Consider the following 19,779-nt stretch of genomic DNA (forward strand, 5'->3'; position numbering starts at 1 on the left):
TCACATTTCAGAATTCTGTCTCGGTACCTTTTTTTCACAGGCACTGAACAGTATACGCAAGTATAAATCTACCAAGAAAGAAACGTCTTCCACAGGCATCTACAGATTTGATTCAGAAGATTTTTAGATTTTCTGTCCTGCACCAGAAATCAGGCCAAAAGAGTCAGCCAACAGAGCACTACCTAACCTGGCTCATGCATTTAAAAAATACAACAAGATGCACGTCGACTCAAGCAGCACCGAAATCCTATCCTCGAGTCGCATTCTCCTGCACGACAGAGGAAGGGCTGTGCTACCTTCTCTGAGAAAACAGCTGGTCTGTATACAAGCCAACTGCAGGTCAAAATAACCTGAGCACTCGACGAGGTTAGGCAACCAAGACCAGCATTATTTATTTCCTATACACAGTTTTTTTTTTTTTTTTTTATACACAGAGTTTATTCTCAACAATAGCTGCAAACGATGGCATGAACACTAAGGGATCATATCACTGGGGAGGCCCAAAACTCCTGGCTTCCCAGTTTAGCAAGTGTAAAAATAAAACACAACCCCACATCACATTCCTAAGGCACTTCCAGCTGAAGGGTTTTTATGTGCGTTATTATGAGTGATCCTTGCATCACCCTTCACAGGGTGATTTAAAAAAAAAAAAAAAATGCGTTGTTGTCCAGTCGATTCCGACTCACAGCGACCCTACAGGACAGAACAGAACTGCCCTATAAGGTTTCCAAGGCTGTAATTTCTACGGAAGCAGACTGCCACATCTTTCTCCTGTGCAGCGGCTGGTGGATTCAAACCACCAATCTTTCAGTCAGCATTCAAGCACTTAACTAATGTGCCACCAGGGCTCCTTTGAAAAGATGATAAAGTCTGTGTTATTTCCATTTTACAGGTACAGAAAGTGAGATTTAGTGCTGTTTAAAGACTTGTTCTTAAAACAAGAGAGTCTTCTGACTCCAAGGAGAATCTCTTTACGCTACCCCACACTACTCCTGAGTGTGTTCTGTCAGAAAGAAGGAAGAGAAGCACTTCAGGAAGAAAAGTGAAGAAGGGCAGGAGAGAGCGGGCAAAAGTTTTAGGTCTAACGCTTCCCAAGCTTCAGAATATCCCTAAATTATTTCCTGATTATTATTTTGTACTGTCTTTTCTTTGCCATTTTTTTTTTTCTTTGCCATATCTGATTGTACTTCCATTCTTTTTTTTGTGTGTGTGGGCTTGCTAACAACTTACTTAACCAAAGAAACAAAAACGATTTTTTTTTTTAACCAGGACGGAATGCCATGGCTGTGGGGTCCACTCTCTTCATAAATCAAGATGAAACGAAGGAAGAGAGAAATTGGCAGAGCAGCAGCCATGGCCCCCAGCTCCCATGGACCACACAACCTAGTAAGAGAACATAGCCTACCTCTCTGACTTCGTGAAGCTGTCCAGGATACTGACTCTTGGCTCTTCGGGCGGCTGCAGGCGACTTGTGATGCGTGACTGTGACAACACCGGGGGCCCCCGCAATGAGGTGTCTTGGGCTACATGGAGATGCAGAATTGGGTGTTCCATGGGGGAGCAAAGTGAGACTTCGGCTTCGGGAGCTTGGAGCACTCTAGAATAAGCAACAGGCGTTAGAACTCAACATATGACCTGGAAAACATGACTAAGTGTTGGTTCCCATTTGTTTTGGACCTCTTAATCCTTCCCCTTCATCAATTTGGAAAGATGAAAGCATGGAGGAGGTACAATATTACATCACCAAATCCCATAAATACTTGCTTAAGAAAGACAATTTCCATTAACTATCCTTCTGGTCCCATTCCCAATTGTGTTTTTCCAAACATGTCCTGTACTATGGCCACAAAGAGTTACTCAAAATCTCCCCCAAACACCACGGATTGGTGCCTCTGCACGCATCCTCTCCTATCCCTGGAACACCCTTCCCTTCCTGGCTAGCAAGTCCATGTTGAGCCTTCAAGACTCCGTTCAATCTAGCTCAATTGGCATAACATAGTGTATAAAGAAAATGTTCTACATCCTACTTTGGTAAGTAGCATCTGGAGTCTTAAAAGCTTGTGAGTGGGCATCTAAGATATTCCACTGGTCTCTCCCCATCTGGAGCAAGGGAGAATGAAGAAAACCAAGGACATAACGGAAAGATTACTCCAAAGGACTAAAGGACCACAGCTACCACAGCCTCTACCAGACTGAGTGCAGCACAACGAGATGGTGCCCAGCTACCATCACTGTCTGCTCTCACAGGGATCACAATACAGGGTCCCGGACAGAGCTGGAGAAAAATGTAGAACAATGTTCTAACTCACACACATACACACAAAAACAGGCTTACTGGTCTGACAGAGGCTGGAGAAACCCTGAGAGTATGCCGCCAGACACCCTTTTAACTCAGTACTGCAGTCACTCCTGAGGTTCATGCCTCGGCCAAAGATTAGACAGGCCCATACAAGAGGAAATGGCCACACCAGCCCAGGGGCAAGGATGAGAAGGCAGGAGGGACAGGAAAGCTGGCAATGGGGAACTCAAGGTCAAGAAAGGGAGAGTGTTGACATGTCATGGAGTTGGCAACCAATGTCACAAAACAATACGTATACTAACTGTTTAATGAGAAATTAGTTTGTTGTATAAACCATTTAAAGCAGAAAAAAAAAGACTCCGTTCAGTTGTCCCCTGATCTGTGAAGCATCCCCTCAACTCCTCAGTCTCTCTGCTGCTCATATCACCACATCAAGATCCTGTTCATTGTTCAGCTACTTTAAGAGTCTTCCTTACTCATGTTTATATCCCAAGTCTGGCACATAGTGTTTAATTTACTAAGTGATTAATAAATGTTTGCTGATGAATGCATGAACTAATTACCCACCCATTAATCCTCATTTGTCAGTCCAGTGTTTACATTTCATCCTATGATAATATATAATCCATATGATAACGCAATATATGATAAAGATAGCGTCTCATCTCAGTGAGGATGAGATGGACTTTTCCACAAATGGTGTTGGGATAACTGGGTAGCCATTTAAAAGGCAAAGCTGGATTTAATCCTCAGGTCATAGATACCAAATCGATCAAAAACTTAAATGGAAGAAGCAGCCAAAAAAACAAAAAACAAAAGCATAACACACTAGAAGAAAACACATAGGAAAGGCCCAATACTTCAAATCCAAAAGGCACAGAAGAGCAAGCTTGAAAATTCTGATTACCTAACAATTTAAAACTTGGGTAAGGGAAACAGAACGAGACCCACTACCACACCAGCAAAGCCAAGCAATAATCTAGGACCTATCTGCAAGTTTTTTCACAAACAAAAGGCTAATAATCCTAATTAAAAAAATTTTACGTATCAGGTATATTAATTCCTAGAAATTAATAAGCAGAAAAGCAAACCATTATAAAAATGGGCAAAGATATGAACAGATAGGTCACCAAAAACATAAATGGCCCTTAACTATATAAAAATACATTCAGCTGTATTCGTAAGTTAAATGTAAACTCAAACCACATTTAGGTACCATCTTTTACTCATTAAGGCAGGCAAAAATCCAAAAGTGTAATAATACAATGTGTTGATGGGGCCATAGAGAAACAGATTTAGGAGAGTGTAAGGCGGCTAAAACCCCCGAGAGGGTGACCTGGCAGCTCTTATCACGATAGCAAATGCATTTCCCTGGGAGCCAGCAACCCTACATCCGCGAATGGATCCTCTGGATACACCTGCACCAGGTGAGACAGCACGTGCACATGGTTAGTCACCACAGCAGGATGTTTAATGGGGACAACCCCAATGCCAGTCACTGTGGGACAGGTGAAATAAATGATACACACCGACATAGTAGAATACTCCTGAGCTGTAAAAATGTAATGAGAAACTCCAGGAGTTGATCTGGAAAAGTCTCTATTTAGCTAAGTGAAAAAAAGAAAGTATGCAAAGTTCTGTGGAAAATATTATTATTTATTTAAAATTATACAAAATTACTTTAAAAAGATGCAGATAAAACTAATAAAGTGCTAACCTCTCTGTGAAGTAAGGAACCGGAGGGTGGGAATCAAGAAAGGGGCAGATTTTTACACTGTGTAGCTTTTTATATTCTTTCATTTTGACCCACGGAAATGCATCACATACTCAAAAAAAAAAAATTAAGCCTATGTAAACTTCACGTTCTGATTGTTCCTACACTTGATTTCAGTTGTATAAAAGGCAGTTACAAGATTATGCTGGAGTTATACCAGTTTCTGTAGTTCCATTATCTAATATTTACTTAACACCTACTATGTACCTAGTACAACTATCTGTCTATTGTGTGGTGTCAAGAAGAAACAAGATATGAGAAAGCCTTTCACAAGAGATGTTAATAATATTGCTGGAGACACAGAACACAGAGACACACACATCACACAACACGCACAAACATATTCAAAGAGGAAGACTGTGTGTATTGTTGTTGTCAGGTGCTGTCAAGTCAGTTTCGACTCAGAGTGACCCTAGGTGCTAATTTGGGAATACACCCAGAATATGCCAAAAAGCTTCAGAAGAAAAAGATAAATGAGGGCTGAAGTCACCCCAGAAGGACATTCTGAGGCTGAAGGACTTGAAGCAGGATCTGGGAAGACAGATGAAGCAGCAGAAAACCCAGACGGTCCAGAAAGGAGAAACCGTCTTAATCTCCCGCCACAGGTAACAGGCACAGCTCTAGAAGTTGCTCAATATTATGATTTATAATTTCACAAATCACCGAAGGATTAGAAACTTGGTAAGAGCCAAGATCAAAAACCCAAACCAAACCCATTGCCGCGGTGTCGGTTCCGACTCACAGCAACCCTGTAAGATTGAAGTCAGAATTTCGAGTTACCTCTCAATACCACAGTAGCTTAATAAAAGGTTTTTTGGATTTGAATGTGAGTATAATTTTTTTATAATTAACAGGAACACAGACAAGGTTGGGAAGCAGTCTACTGCATTTTAAATAACCGTCCATACAAGTAATTGGAGAAATGTGTGGCCTTAGATTTACATACATTTTGGTCACAATGAAACACAACAGTCTTTACACTTGGGCGGGGGGGGGGGAGACTTTAATTCTTTAACTACAGTCAATTTGCCTAAACATTAATAGTCTACAAAAATATCTTCTGATTGTTCTGAGAGGCTTATTCCAATCCAAGGAAAGGCAGGTTTTACACTGGGCTTTGAAGCCAGACAGACAAGTTTTATTCTCAGCTCCACCGGGTTCTATCTGTGTGGGTTCAGGCGAGTTATTTAAGCTTTCTCATTAAGCATCAGTTTTCCAGTCTTTAAAAGAGGATTAATAATATTGACCCTTAAGAGTCATCATGAAGGTTAAATTACATCCTGCACGTAGAACGCTGAGGACAGTGCCTGGCATGCAGGAGCCACACAACCAGTGTCTGCTTCCTTCCTTCCTCACGTGAAACTTTGTTGCCAGACAGGTTTTGCTTGGCTGGACTTGTTACAGCCAATAAACAAGAGGCCAAGGTGAGAGATCAGAAAGACACCTTTATTTTGCTGCTCGAGGAAAGGAGCAATCTGGCTGTTGCCTCCAAGACTGCTCGTAGGCAGCTTGGGGCGGCGGGCTTCTGCAGAGAGCAGACAAGGAAATACAAGTTCATCATGAATATTCAGGAATGACCCTCACGCAGGTGCTCGGACTTGAGGGTGATTATGCATTTTCTCTAGACAAGGTTTCGATTCTCTGGCAGGGTGTTTATATGTATTTTGTACTTACTGAGGTAATAGGTCACTTGGGGTGTTGAGATACAAAGCCTGCTAAGACCAGCTGGGGCCCACTAGCTGTTCTGTGGTTATCTTGCCAAGGGGACAGTTTCTGGCTCATTCTAGAGCTATCTTCTCAAGGACAATTTAAGAATGTGTAGCCTACTTTGCTCAGTGTAGGAGCAAAAGCCAGAGCAGGTGTCTCTCAGGAGGGCTGGGCTCTGAAGCTTCCTGCTTCAACTTGATCAATGAAGACCTTACTGATTTTAAAAATGTTAGGAAGTCACGTAGCACAAAATCCTAAGGAGTCACTGACCTGGCTCTTTATTTTCTATAGGGTCAAAATGGTGACGAACCACAAATTATAATTAAATAATTCCTGGTCATGGTCAGAGATTAGATAACAAGATGGGGGCAGGGGGAAGGAGCAAAACATTCCTAAATTCTGAGTAAAAATCAGGACCCATCAGCAATCAGAGAGGAAGACAGATCAGGTAATAGACAACCTTTCCCTGTAGCAATGAATCAAGAAAGTCACCCAGGAACCAAATTATCCTGCTGTGGATGTCTACCCCCATGATCATTACTTAACTAACGGCTGTCACTGGAATTTACAGGCAGTAAATATGAATCGAAAAACCTTTAATTTTCCATTAACTGTGGGATTCTTACGGTTTAATTCATACTCATGCCTCCTCTCCGGGTAAATGTGAGCAAAAAAAAAAGTCTCACTCTTGGTGAATCCCAAAAGTAATCAGACACCAGAAGAAAAGGCGAGAAAAGGCAGCAAACAGCAATTGTTATTGCAGAGTGTGGGCTGTCTTTCCAAAAGGCAGCCTGTCTAAAATCTCCAGGTTTTGTGTTGAAATTGTGCTTAAATGTCATAAAAACTGTTGCTGGCTTCTAATTTAAAATAAAATATTAACAGAGTCTGAGGAACAACATGGCAGGGTTTTGTTCTAAATATTTACTCCAATGGAAAAAAAAAATTTTTTTTTTTTTTTTGGAGGCAACTAGAAATGGCAAGCATGCCATATGCAGAAAACTCCGAGTCAAGGGTAACAGTTTGTACCTGGGAGTAGTTCATTCTCTTCATATCTCCCTCAGCGGTTCATCTGGCTCCCCGGTACCCCTCCCTCAGGAAGCACCTGCCTTTCTCTTGCCTGCTACCAAAAAGGAAGGAGTCCCTGAATGGAGCGATCAGTTAAGGTTTCGACTACTAGCCGAAAAGTTGGTGGTTTGAACCCACCCAGAGATGCCTTGGAAGACAGGCCTGGTGATCTGCTTTCCAAAGGTCATGGCCTTGAAAACCCCACGGAGCAGCTGTATGCTGCACATATGAGGTCACTGTTTTGGATGGAATTGTGTCCCCCCAAACACAAATGTTGTAAATCCCAACCTCTATACTTGTGGTCATAATCCCATTTGGGAATAGATTTTCTTTGCTATGTTTTAAAAACCCATTGCCGTAGACTTGATTCCAAGTCACAGTGAACCTGTAGGACAGAGTAGAACTGCCCCCCAGGGTTTCCAAGGCTGTAAATCTTTACGGAAGCAGGCTGCCACATCTTCTTCCCTTGGAGCAGCTAGTGGGTTTGAACTATCAGCCAAGCGCTTAACCTCTGTGGCACCAGGACTCATTTTTGTTATATTAATGAGGCAGAATTTGTGTAGGATATGTCTTAAATCAATCTCTTTTGAGTTATAAACAAGCAGATTAAACAAGGAACAAGCAAGCAGAGATAGGGGGAAACAGATGCCACCATGAGTAATAAAAGCTGAGGAGACAAGAACCTTCCCCCAGAGCTGACAGAAAGAAAACCTTCCCCTAGAGGTGGCGCCCTTTAGTCGGACTTCTACCCTCCCAAACTACGAAAAAATTAATTTGTTTGTTGAAGCCACTACATTAACTATTACAGCAGCGCTAGATAACTAAGACAGTCACCATGAGTTGGAATCGACTCGAGGGCAACTAACGATAACCGCCACCAAAAAGAGAACCTGGTAGAAGGGAAGAACAATCCTGACTCTCACACCTTGTCAGGGCATGCTACATGCCATCGGGTTTTATGGTATTTACCAACTGCCATGATTGGATTGTGTCCCCCCCAAAATATGTGTCAACTTGGTTAGGCCATGATTCCCACTATTGTATGGCTATCCTCCATTTTGTGATTGTAATTTTATGTTAAGAGGATTAGGGTGGGATTGTAACACCCTTACTCAGGTCACCTCCCTGATGCAGTGTAAAGGGAGTTTCCCTGGGGTGTGGCCTGCACCACCCTTTAAACGGAAGCAAGCAGAGACCAGCACCAGGACCAGAGCTGAGTCCTTTGCACCTGAGAAGCTCCTCAACCAGGGGAAGACTGAGGACAAGGACCTTCCTCCAGAGCCGACAAAGAGAGAAGGCCTTCCCCTGGAGCTGACATCCTCAATTTGGACTGTGAGAGAATAAATTTCTCTTTGTTAAAGCCATCCACTTGTGGTATTTCTGTTACTACAGCACGAGATGACTAAGACACCAGCCTCTCAGGACTAAGACACCAACCTCTCAGAACTAAGACACCAACCTCTCGTTTTTTCCCTACACTGTTGGATGGCTAAATTTCCCAAGGTTGTGGGAGAGGGTTTAACGGACAAACTCTGTATCTTTTGGCCAAGCTGGCATGAAGGAAAGCCATGCTTAGAAAGGGAGAGGAAGCACTGAAGGTTACTATCCAACCAGGCAAGTCAAGAACAAGCCAGGGAAACAGAAGTTGAGTCTGGGAAGGCCTGGAGCAAAAGCCCTGGGCTGTCGGAAGACTTCTCAGCCATTCCGTTATCTATGTGGTCTGCGTGCCAGTGTGATGGAGTCTCTCTCAACAGTTTCTAGAGTTCAAGTCTGGGCTCTACAGCTTGTGAACTGTGAAGCCTACGAGACTAAATTAGGCGTCCTCACCTCCAAAATTTTAGTATTGCCTGCCTCACCGAGTGGTTGAAGAACAAAATGACAAAAGGTACACCAAGCACGTGCCACAGAGAAAGCACTCAATAAATGTCATCACTATTAATAAATTAACAAGAACGAGGCTTCAGGTACCACTTTAGGTGAGCGGTTGTTAAACTGTTAAATATGTCCACTTTTTAGAGGCTGTTTTTGGTCAATAATGCCTTACTCAGACATGGCCTTAAAACTTGAACATAAAAAAGAAAAAAAAAAAAGGTATATTAAGAGTCAATCATCCTAGTTAAGAAAAAACATTTACGGGCAGTTTTCTGTTAATATTTTTGAATAAAATACTAAGTCCCAAATTGAACAGATCGTCAGCTGGTCCTGAAAACCTCTTAAAACCTGTATCAGATGTGTATAGTAAGGCTTGCTGCTCTGTAATTAAAAGCTGAAAGGGATAGGGGAAAATTCATTTTCAAAACACAGGTCTAAATATCTTAAGTGTGTGCTTGTGGCAACCACTTCTACTGTTGAAAATTTTTCCGATTGGAAAATTTCTGAGACTCAACTAATTATCATAGCGTCCAAATGATATTTAATTTGGAGCATATTTTTCTCATTTCTTTGAATTCTTTCATAGTGAGAAAAAAAAAAGACCATTATTTCAAAAGAAAATAGCCCAAGGGAGGCAAAAAAAAAAAAAAAAAATCAAACCCATCTGGTTATGTATTTTGAAGAACAACTTTAACCAACTGCAACCGTTTCATTATATTCTTTCTCTCTTCCTCTAAAAAATTAATGTACCATTTCTAAATATGTGAAAGCTAAACATAAAAATGATGATTTATTCCTTTTCTTTCAATATACCCGTTGCTGTTAAGTCAATTCTGACTCATAGCGACACTATAGGACAGAGTAGAACTGCTCCATAGGGTTTCTAAAGAGCAGCTGGTGGATTCTAACTGCTGACCCTTCGGTTAGCAGCCAAGCTCTTAACCACTGCGCCACCAGGGCTCCCTTCAATAGTACATGTACCCGAAAATCAGCAAAAGGAAAATCAGAACCATTTTTTCAATAGTGCGTTTGGAGCCTTAATATTAGAATTTCACCTTCCTGACAGTCAACATCTGAATAAAACGTGTCATTTTTTAAAAATGAATCCACTCCAGCGTTATGCTTAATAGCTTAACGACTTTCTCACTCACCCTGTATTTTTGTTTGTTTGTTTTTTAAATTTTCTGTTATCTCAAGCTTAAGACAAGACTAAAGTGGAAATTTTTTAAAAAACTGGGACATCTTCCAAGTTCCTTTCCATGATCAACTTTTCAAAATCATGTTAGCTCTCTCTGCTTTTTCTTGCAGATACAAAAGTTTCAGGTTAAGTTTCCGTTACGTTACCGTTACTGAGCCTAGGAAATTTTCTCCCATCGTCATCCGCAAATATTTTACTATATACCTTAAACATCTTCCACTAACTTTATACCGACACTCTTAAGACACACACACACACACACAAATGCAAGCACAAGCGTGCGTGAGGGGAAAATTGTGATTCTCTTCAGAGAAACAATCTCTAGCCTTGTCTAAACATACTGTCCCAATCTGATGATTATATATGTGAATACCAGGTCTTTGAAATACCAGTGCAGGCAAACGCACATCATCTCATTTCCTGCAAATAAAGGGAAAGACAACCTGACATTTTTAGTCACCCTTTCCTCTCAACATTTTCAGCCCCACATCAATCCTGTGAACTCTTCTCTAAAAGCCAATCCAACCACTCCAGCATCCCTAACCCGTGCTCTTGCCCACCCTCTCTCTCCAGGTCAAGTGTGAAGGTCCCAACTCTGCTGAAAGCATTAGTCTTGTCCACTTGGCCCCCTTATCACACACAACCCTTTCTTCTCTGCTTCCCCAAGCTCTTGTCATCTTCCAAATCCACCCAGAAGCCATCAAGTGTTGACTTCAAAACATTCCACGCATCCACCTGTCACTTTCTCAGTCTTTGCATCTTCCAGCCAACACCCCTTGCTTAAGATCTTGCAATTTTGAGTACCAAGCTTCCTTTTGGATGCTTTATCCTCAAAGCATGAAAAAAGAATTTCTCTTTCTGCTGATCAAGCCCCAGTCCCTCCATTTCTCGTGCCATGGAACTATGGAATTCTAGAACTAGAAGAACCTCAGACATGATTCTAGCCTAGCCCTCTCCTTTTATACATCTAAAAACTCATCCCCCGAAAGGAAAATGAATCATGAAAAAGTAGGGTCCAAATTACAAACCTCATTCAAGACTCAGCTCTCCTTCATTCTCAATTAAATGAGGGCCTAGTTATCTAAAATAAGACACGGTAGACATCTGAATATTTGATAGGAAGGAGGAAAGCTGATATCCATTATACCCTTCCCCTTACCCAAAACTTCAACCCAATCCTCTGTCATCATGAAATACGCACATAGTTCTCTTCTGAAAGAGGACTTGTGCACTATACTCTCTTGAAATTACAGATCCTCACAGGATTTTATTTCATATACATTGTTTGTAGGTAACACAACAGAGACTTTTTAATTGTTGATGTGCCACTTTTTTTTTTTAATGCTGAAAACAAGGAATAGAAGAAGTTTCTGTAACTTAATTAGATTACATACTAATGATCTTGGGTAACCATCCACTTAACGTAGAAATTTTTTTTTTCCTTTCAGTGTTAGAAATAAGGATGGCCACTATCATCGCTGTTTAAGACAGTATTGGAAGCACTAGCCAACGCAACAAGACAAGAGAAAAAGAAGAGGTAGAAGAAAAGGAAGGGAAGAAACAAAATTGCTGTTGACTATATGAGGTGAACGTTTTACAAAATGAGGAAAGAAAACCGAGTTCAGCAAAGTTGTCAGATATGAAGCAAACACAGAAAAATCAATAGTATTCTTCTCTACCAGCAATAACCAACCAGAAACTTTAATAGAAAATAAAACATCATTCGCAATATCAATAAAAACTATGAAGTACAGGTTTTAACCCAGTAAGAAATACATCATATCTTCACGGAGAAAGTTTTTAAACTCTGTGGAAAGAAATTAATGAAGAATTGAGAAAATGAAGATATATATATATATATATATATATATATATATATAATACCAGGTTCAAGGAACCTTGTGACGCAGTGGTTAAAGCGCTCGGCTGCGAACTAAAAAGTCAGCAGTTCAAATCCATCAGCCATTCTGACGGAGAAAGATGTGACAGTCTGCACCCATAAAGATGACAGACTTGGAAACACTATGGGGCAGTTCTACTCCGTCCTATAGGGCCGCTACGAGTCGGAATCGACTCAAAGACAATGAGTTTTTTGTTTTTGCATATACAGAAGGGGAAACACGCATGGCTAACGAGTATAGCAAGGTAATCAGAAAAATACAAATTAAAACAACTAGAAGATTCTACCTTATACCCACCAGATCTGCCAAAACGAAGACGTCAAATACCAGGAAGTAGTGTGGCAAGGGTACTGAGAAACTGGAGCTTCCTGCATTGCCACAGCTCTTTTGGTAGCAACAGGGAATTTAGTGGAAATAAATATGCTTACCCCTAATGATCTAGCAAGTCTACTGTACAAAGAGGCGCATACAGGAATGTTGATTAGAGCACTGTTTATGAGGGTGGGAGTCTGAGGCACAAAGGTGCCCGCCACTGAGTTTCTGTAAGTGGAATGTAGTATGGGCATACATCAGTTGGAAGCAATGACTTGAGAGGAACGTAGAGCAACATGGGTGCAACTTAAAAATACAGAAAAGAAAAAAAGGACAAGATGCACAGGACAATACCATATTTTGGTAAATTTAAAACAAATGCATAAACAAAACGAAGATCCACAGGTACCCAAGGAATCGATGCTAACAGGGCCAAGGGAATGGGAGTAGAGATAAAAGGGAAAAAATTATAAGATGTAAAAAAAATTTTTTTAAAGAGTGGCCTTTGTTTTAACTGATGAGTTTGCCATGATCCAATGATGATGGTAATAATTATAATACCTAACCCTTACGTAACACTGTACCACGGACTGTGTAAGTATTACATATACACTTAAGTCATTTAATCCCTTAATAACCCTATAAGGAAAATACTATGATTTCCACTTCACAGATGAGGGAACTGAGGCACAGAGATTGAGTGCCTTTCCCCAGTCACATAGATAGTAAATAAGGAAGCTGAGACTCAAATCCATACAAGCTAGCTGCCCAGTCCTGCTCTCAGCCATTACACCGCCCTGCACCGCTAGACATGACTCACTCGACTCTCTTCAACTGAGGTCCGAAAAAGTCAGCACAACTCTTTACTGCTGTTGTTGTTTGCTGCAGTGGAGCTGGCCCCCAACTCACTGCGACCCCATACACGATAGAAGGAAACGCTGCCCAGTCCTCCACCAGCCCTATGATCAGTTGCAGATCAGACCACTGTGACCCAGAGGGTTTTCACTGGGTGGTTTTAGGAAGTGCTGTAGACAGTCAGGCCTTTCTTCCTAGTCTGTCTTAGTCTGGAAGCTCCGCTGAAACCTTCTCGGCATCATAGCAAGACCAAAACCTCCACTGACAGATAGGGGGTGGCTGTACATAAGGTGTACTGGCCAAGAATCGAACCTGGGTCTCCCTCATAGGAACCAAGAATCCTACCACTGAACCACCAAAGCCCCCACAACTCTTTACGTAACTGGTAGCTTGGCTAGCATTTGGGGGAAAAAAATACTTTTCAATATCAAAGTCCCATACAGCATGCCAATTCCCAGGTACTTAAACACTAAGCTCATTAGAGCTGAGATACCTAGAGCTAATAGTTTAAATTTTTCAAAATGGCTTTTAGCCAATTAACCATGAGAACAGGGGCAATGTTTGATGAATAGCATATCTACAGATGTAAGGATAAAATGTAGTTCATACCACTCATGGCACTGAATGTTGTTTTATCTACAAGCCATCTGTTTTCATGTCTTACCCCTTCTCCCAGACTGTGACCTCCACAAGGCAGGGACTGCGTCTAACTGGCCACTTTACGCTCTGTAACCTGACACAGGGCCTCATACCTTGCAAATGCTATGAACACAGTAGATACTTAAGAGCAATGAATCCCGCCCAACCGGTCTTTTTCCTGACAACCTAATTTAAAAATAAGAACACTGGCTCATAGCTCTCCTTTTCCTAGAAGGCAGATGGGTCTAGAAAAGAGCCAACACCCACACTTAATTAAACAAAAACAGTAAATGTCCAAAATGCAACCTGGTGCCACAACCAGCTACTGAGTATCACTATACTTATCCAATCTGTACGCTCGGCAATTAATCCAAGAAACTGAACTATGTGAAGAAGAACCGGGCATCAGGTTTGGAGGAAGACTTATTAACAACCTGCGATATGCAGATGACACAACCTTGCTTGCTGAAAGTGAAGAGGACATGAAGCGCTTACTGACGAAGATCAGATCAAAGACCACAGCCTCCAGTATGGATTACACCTCAACATAAAGAAAACAAAAGTCCTCACAACTGGACCAATAAGCAACATCATGATAAACAGAGAAAAGACTGAAGTTGTCAAGGAGTTCGTTTTACTTGGCTCCACAATCAACGCCCACAGAAGCAGCTGTCAAGAAATCAAATGGCAGATTGCATTGGGCAAATCTGTGGCAAAAGACCTCTTTGAAGCATTAAAAAGTAAAGATGCCTCTTTGAGGACTAAGGTGTGCCTGACCCAAGCCATGGTATTTTTCAGTTACTTCATATGGATATGAAAGCTGGACAATGAATAAGGAAGATCAAAGAAGAACTGACACCTTTGAATCATGGTGTTGGCAAAGAATACTGAATATACCATGGACCGCAGGAAGAATGAACAAATCTGTCTTGGAAGAAGTACAGCCAGAACGTGCCTTAGAAGCAAGGACAGTGAGACTTTGTCTTGCTTACTCTGGTGATGTTATCAGGACAGGACAGACCAGTCCCTGGAGAAGGACATCATGCTTGGTAAGGGGTCAGTGAAAACGAGGAAGACCCTCGAGAAGATGGCTTGAGACAGTGGCTGCAAAAATGGGATCAAACACAGCAATGACTGTAAGGATGGTACAGGACCGGGCACTGTTTCATTCTGTTGTACATAGGGTCACTGTGAGTCAGAGCCAACTCAGAAGTATCTAACAACAACTTTGTGCCTGGAGTCCCTGGGTGGTGCGAACAGTTAAGTGCTCAGCTGCTAACTGAAAGGTTGTAGGTTCAAGTCCACCCAGAGGCACCTTAGAAGAAAGGCCTGGCAATCTACTTCTGAAAAATCAGCCACTGAAAACCCCATGGAGCACAGTTCTACTCTGACACACGTAGGGTCACCATGAATTGGAAATGAACTCAATAGCAACTGTTTTTTGGTTGTTACTATGTGCCAGGCACTGCTCTAGACAATAAAGATCAATGAACAAAACAGACCAATATCCCTGCCTTCATGGAAAAGGCACTCTGGTGAGGCAACCAAAAACAAAAACAAAACAAAAACCCCACTGCTGTCAATTCCAACTCATAGCGACCCTATAGGACAGAGCAGGACGGCCCCACAGGGTTTCCAAGGAGCAGGTGGTGGATTCGAACTGTGACCTTTTGGTTAGCAGCTGGGCTCTTAAAACTACTGTGTCAAAAAAAAATTTTTTTTTGAAGGAGGTAAAATACAAAGTGTTTTAGATAATAAAATACAAAGCAGAGACGGGCAAAGGTGGGTGGGGTTTCCAATATTAGATAGGTGGCCAGGGAAGGCCTCTCAAGAAGATAACATTTGATTAAAATCCAGATGAAGCAAAGGAACCAGCCAGGTAGGTATCGGGGAAGAACGTTCTAGGTAGAAGCTCAGCAGGTACCAAGATCCCGGAGTGGACGTCCTCCTGATGTGCTTGAGCAAGGAGGCAGCGTGGCTGGGGTGGAAGTGAGCATGGCAGACGGCAAGAGGCAGTGAGGTCAGCGCAGTAGCAGATAGGAGAGACGAGTTTCTGAATTAGAAATGACGGGCAACTGCCAGCCGGCAGAGCTCCCTGGTATCACCTAGGGCCAGCACCCATTGCTGACAAGTCGGTTCCGACCCTATAGGACAGAGTAGAACCGCCTCACAGGGTTCCCAAGGAGCGCCTGGTGCATTCCAACTGGCGACCTTTTTTGGTTTGCAGCTGTAGCTCTTAACCACTGTACCACCAGGGCTCTGGGGCCAGTACAGAGGCTCAGAAATGATGAGCCAATTAGAACAATGGGCTCTAATAAGCTTTTTCCTTGGGGCCATATTCAGGTATTAAATTTCTATTTGCATACAATTAGCATATGTCTACATGGCACGCATCATCTCTCTTGGATCATTTTCACGGTAAAATCGCATTACTACTGCCCTGAAGACGGGCATTTCATGGTTTATTCCCTTCTCTATTTCTTCTCACGTCTCACGATCATCGACCCAGAAGATATTTTATGCCAGAAATGAATCACAGAACAAAAGGCAAACGAGCACCCAGGAATTCTATAAACGATCACTCCATAATAAGAGGGGAAAAGGGGAGCCATGACAGCTCCTACTTTTATGCTTAAACTTGTTACCTACCAGCGGGTCAAACCAGCCATGGGGATGAAGAGTCCAACGCAATTTCAAGAAGCAAATTTGATTTTCTTAGAATCAATGGGTAATCTCTGACAGAGGCGTCTCTACCTACCTAGACATCATTATCTCCTCAAATGCTCAGGCACAAAAGTGCCAGGCTCCACAGGACACTCCTACCAGCTTTCCAAAATGTTTCACACTAAAAAAATCAAACCAGGCCATTGTCAACACACCTGAGCTGTGTGCAGAATTCTCCAGGATCTATTCAAACCACAGTATTGCCAATGAGACTACGACAGAAGGGCAAGATCTGCTGATAACTCAGTGGGTCCAGGTGGGCAGCACCTTACTAACCCACGTGATGGGCTGTGTGACAGGACAAGGCAGCTGCGGACATCAATTAATTAATTTTCCTGAGAACACTGTGTTGGACCAGTACCTAAGAGCTATTGATATTTGCCTTTTTTTTTTCTGTAGCATCTTTGTATGTATGGAACACATATATACAGGTATAGTATGCACATATACTTAACCCCTCCCTAATCTTGCCAATGAAAGTATAAACCATAAGGTTCATAAAAAAAAAAGTTCATAGGTTTGTGTTAACACAAAGTAGACATATTTTTTGTAAACACAAAGAAGATTAGATTGTGTCTTAGTTTTTTAAGAATCCTGAACCTAAATATAAGACTGGACAAGTACGTAGAGCCTTTTTTTTTTTTTTTTTTTCGCTTTCTACTAATTTCTGAACTGCAAAGGAAAGAACCAGATTCCTCTAAGGCCTCTTGACTTTTACCAAAAAACTTAAGACAGGGAATATTAGAAGAATCAGCAGTTTAAGCACTAAGCGCCTGTCATTCCTGTCACTGAAATTTGCAGAACCTGGCACAGGAAGTGAACATCTGGCAAACCAGAAAGCCTGCAGGCTTCTTGTTGCTGTTAAGCTGCCATTCCCCATGCGGGCATGGTAGAACCACTCTATGGGGTTTTCAGGGCTGTGATCTCTCAGAAGTTGATTACCAGTCCTGTTAACCATTTGCACCACCCAGCGACTCCTTCGAAAGACTAGAAAGCACCTATAAAAATCCAGAAGGATCTTGTAGTCAGTTTGCCTTGCATTTTAAATAAACCAAAACAGAAAATGATAGATGGTGTGTTATAGATACGCTTTATACAGGGAGATGGTACAGAACACAGGCTCTCTACCAGTAAACCCAGGATCGTCGAACAGGGCCTAGGAACTACATCAAAATTCAGTTCAATAGCATACATGCTCAATTTAAGGTTTGTGTGTTAATTTCCTAGGGTTGGTATAACAAATCACCACAATCTTGGTAGCTGAAAACAACAGAAGTCTACTGTCTCACAGCTCTGGAGGCCAGGAAGTCAGCATGTGCTCCTTCCTTCCAAAGGCTCTAGGGGGGAATCCTTCCTGGCCTTGTCCCACTTCTGAGGGCTCCAAGTGTTAGTTGGCTTGGGACCACTGAACTCCAGTCTCTGCCTCCACCTCCATATGGCCTTCCCCTCTGTGCCTTCTCCCCTGCTTTTTTAAGGACACTTGTCATTGGATTTAGGGCCCACTTTTTTTCTAACCCATATTTTTCTTTTTCTAACCCAGGATGGTCTCATCTCAGGATCCTTAACTTCATTATATCTTTTTTCCAAATGAGGCCACATTCACAGGTTCCAGTGGACATATCTTCTGGGGGCCACCATTCAATCTGCTACAGTTTGAAAGCACTTGCTCTAGCCAACTGTTCTCAATCGAGGGATGATGTTTCCAAATGACAGTGGTTAAGAAGACTTCTAGAGCATCCCAGCAGTAGGGTGACAGAGCCCTGGTGGGGCCTCTCTTCCAATGTTGAGCTGCAAGAAAACATTCTCCACTACGCTCATGCTGGCTCAGCAAGGAGCCCACGGTATTGCTAACAGGTAGCAGCACCTAGGCAGGTCAGGTCTGTGTCACTACTCTGGGGACAGGGAGGAAGATGGCCAGATCCTCAATGGCAATGCAGAAGCAAAGTCGTTGGGCTTTACAGAAACACAATAGCTCCTACCGTGACTCAGCTGTTTCTGAGCCAGTATGTCACTGTCACAACAGAGTCTAGAGCACACGAAGGAGAAAATTAAGCTCTTATCACTCTGCATGAGACTGCATGAAGGATTTCCCCACGTTTCTCCCCATCTCCCGAGCTTCTACTTATTTCCTGTTGAAGAGTCTAAATTATTCATTTTTTAAAGGGCTTTGCTTTTGTGTTATAATCTGATTGGACTCCTACAGCTTTAACAGACTTAGTGGCTTTGAGTCTAAAGGACCACTTGGCCTAACTCCACCCAATGTAGTTAGAGAAAAGGGAGGTTAAGGACTGGGACAAGCGCACGGACACCACATGGCATCAGCATGAGAAAGCTATCCGTGATAAGGTACTATCAATTCTGGATACTCCTGAGGCCTTGGGAAATAAAGACTTCGGGTGACAACCAAAAAGAGACATGGAGGAATGCCAACTACATGGGCTGTACACCTGTGTCCCGCCTTACACCCTCTCAGCCCACCGTTTAACTCCAGGGGTGCAGAGATGTTGGTACCAAGCCTTGGCTGCACTATTTTACCTCCTACTTTCTGGCCTGGGACTATTCTACGGAAGACAGTTTGGAAAGTCAGTAGGAACAGCTCAGCCAGGAACATGTGCAAACCTAGATGTACAAAAGAGTTAACACCCCGTAGAGCAACCCTTGACCAGTGGGAGATGGGAGCCAGCGGGTAAATAAATCCATCTCCTGTGGCTGGGGTAGACAATGCTGAAGTATATTCTATCTGGTTCCGAAGAGAGTGACCAGTGGGATTCACCTCTAATTGCTCACAGCAGTAACCCAAGCCAACAACACACCTTTGGTTGCCTTTTTCCACGTTTCACTCTTCCCAGCCTCCCTAACTCCACCTGCCTAGGATCACACTCTTGCATCCACGCTTTCATCCTAGACTCTGCTTTCTGGAAGAACTTACCTAAAACAATAGGTATGCATTGTTGCACAGGATGCTGGGGCAAGAAGACTTGGACAGCACCAAAATGTTACGTGTGCTTAGATCTGTCATCTCTGACATTTGTTGGTCCTCCTTCCTTCCTTTCTCACCCAAATTTACTTTCTAGAGGCAGACTTCCCAGTTGGCATGACTCCAGTGTTCATTTGTTCAAGTCTATCAAGAACTATATTGAGGAATACAGAGACAAATGTCCAGACAAAGGTCCAATCTAGACACTGTATGTAGATCATGGTAGGCTACCTCCAGGACACGCATACAGTGGCTAGGACATGCTTGTGGGAGTTGGACATTAATGGCTCCACAGTCATTGAAGGCCCTGGGCAGTCTGAACCAAATGAAGGAGGCAGACAGGAACGTGAACACTCTAAGCAGACAGAGGGTAGAAAAGGCAACAGACATGGACACTCGACTCTGGGTTTACGGAACTAAGGTCTGCTGAGGGGCATGGCAGGAAAGGAAGGTCCA

The 19,779-nt window shown here is 42.5% G+C and overlaps 1 protein-coding gene across 1 annotated transcript in view; it reads right to left on the minus strand.

Moving 5' to 3' along the window:
* OSBPL10 (oxysterol binding protein like 10) overlaps positions 1 to 19,779 on the minus strand; it is a 207,875-nt gene that overhangs the window by 154,887 nt on the left and 33,209 nt on the right. Inside the window, exon 3 of the mRNA XM_023554884.2 lies at positions 1,406 to 1,597. Within this exon, the coding sequence (XP_023410652.2) occupies positions 1,406 to 1,597 (192 nt within the window). The remainder of the gene's footprint in view (positions 1 to 1,405; positions 1,598 to 19,779) is intronic.

This window comes from Loxodonta africana, chromosome 27, assembly GCF_030014295.1.
Source record: "Loxodonta africana isolate mLoxAfr1 chromosome 27, mLoxAfr1.hap2, whole genome shotgun sequence".
Taxonomy (NCBI): domain Eukaryota; kingdom Metazoa; phylum Chordata; class Mammalia; order Proboscidea; family Elephantidae; genus Loxodonta; species Loxodonta africana.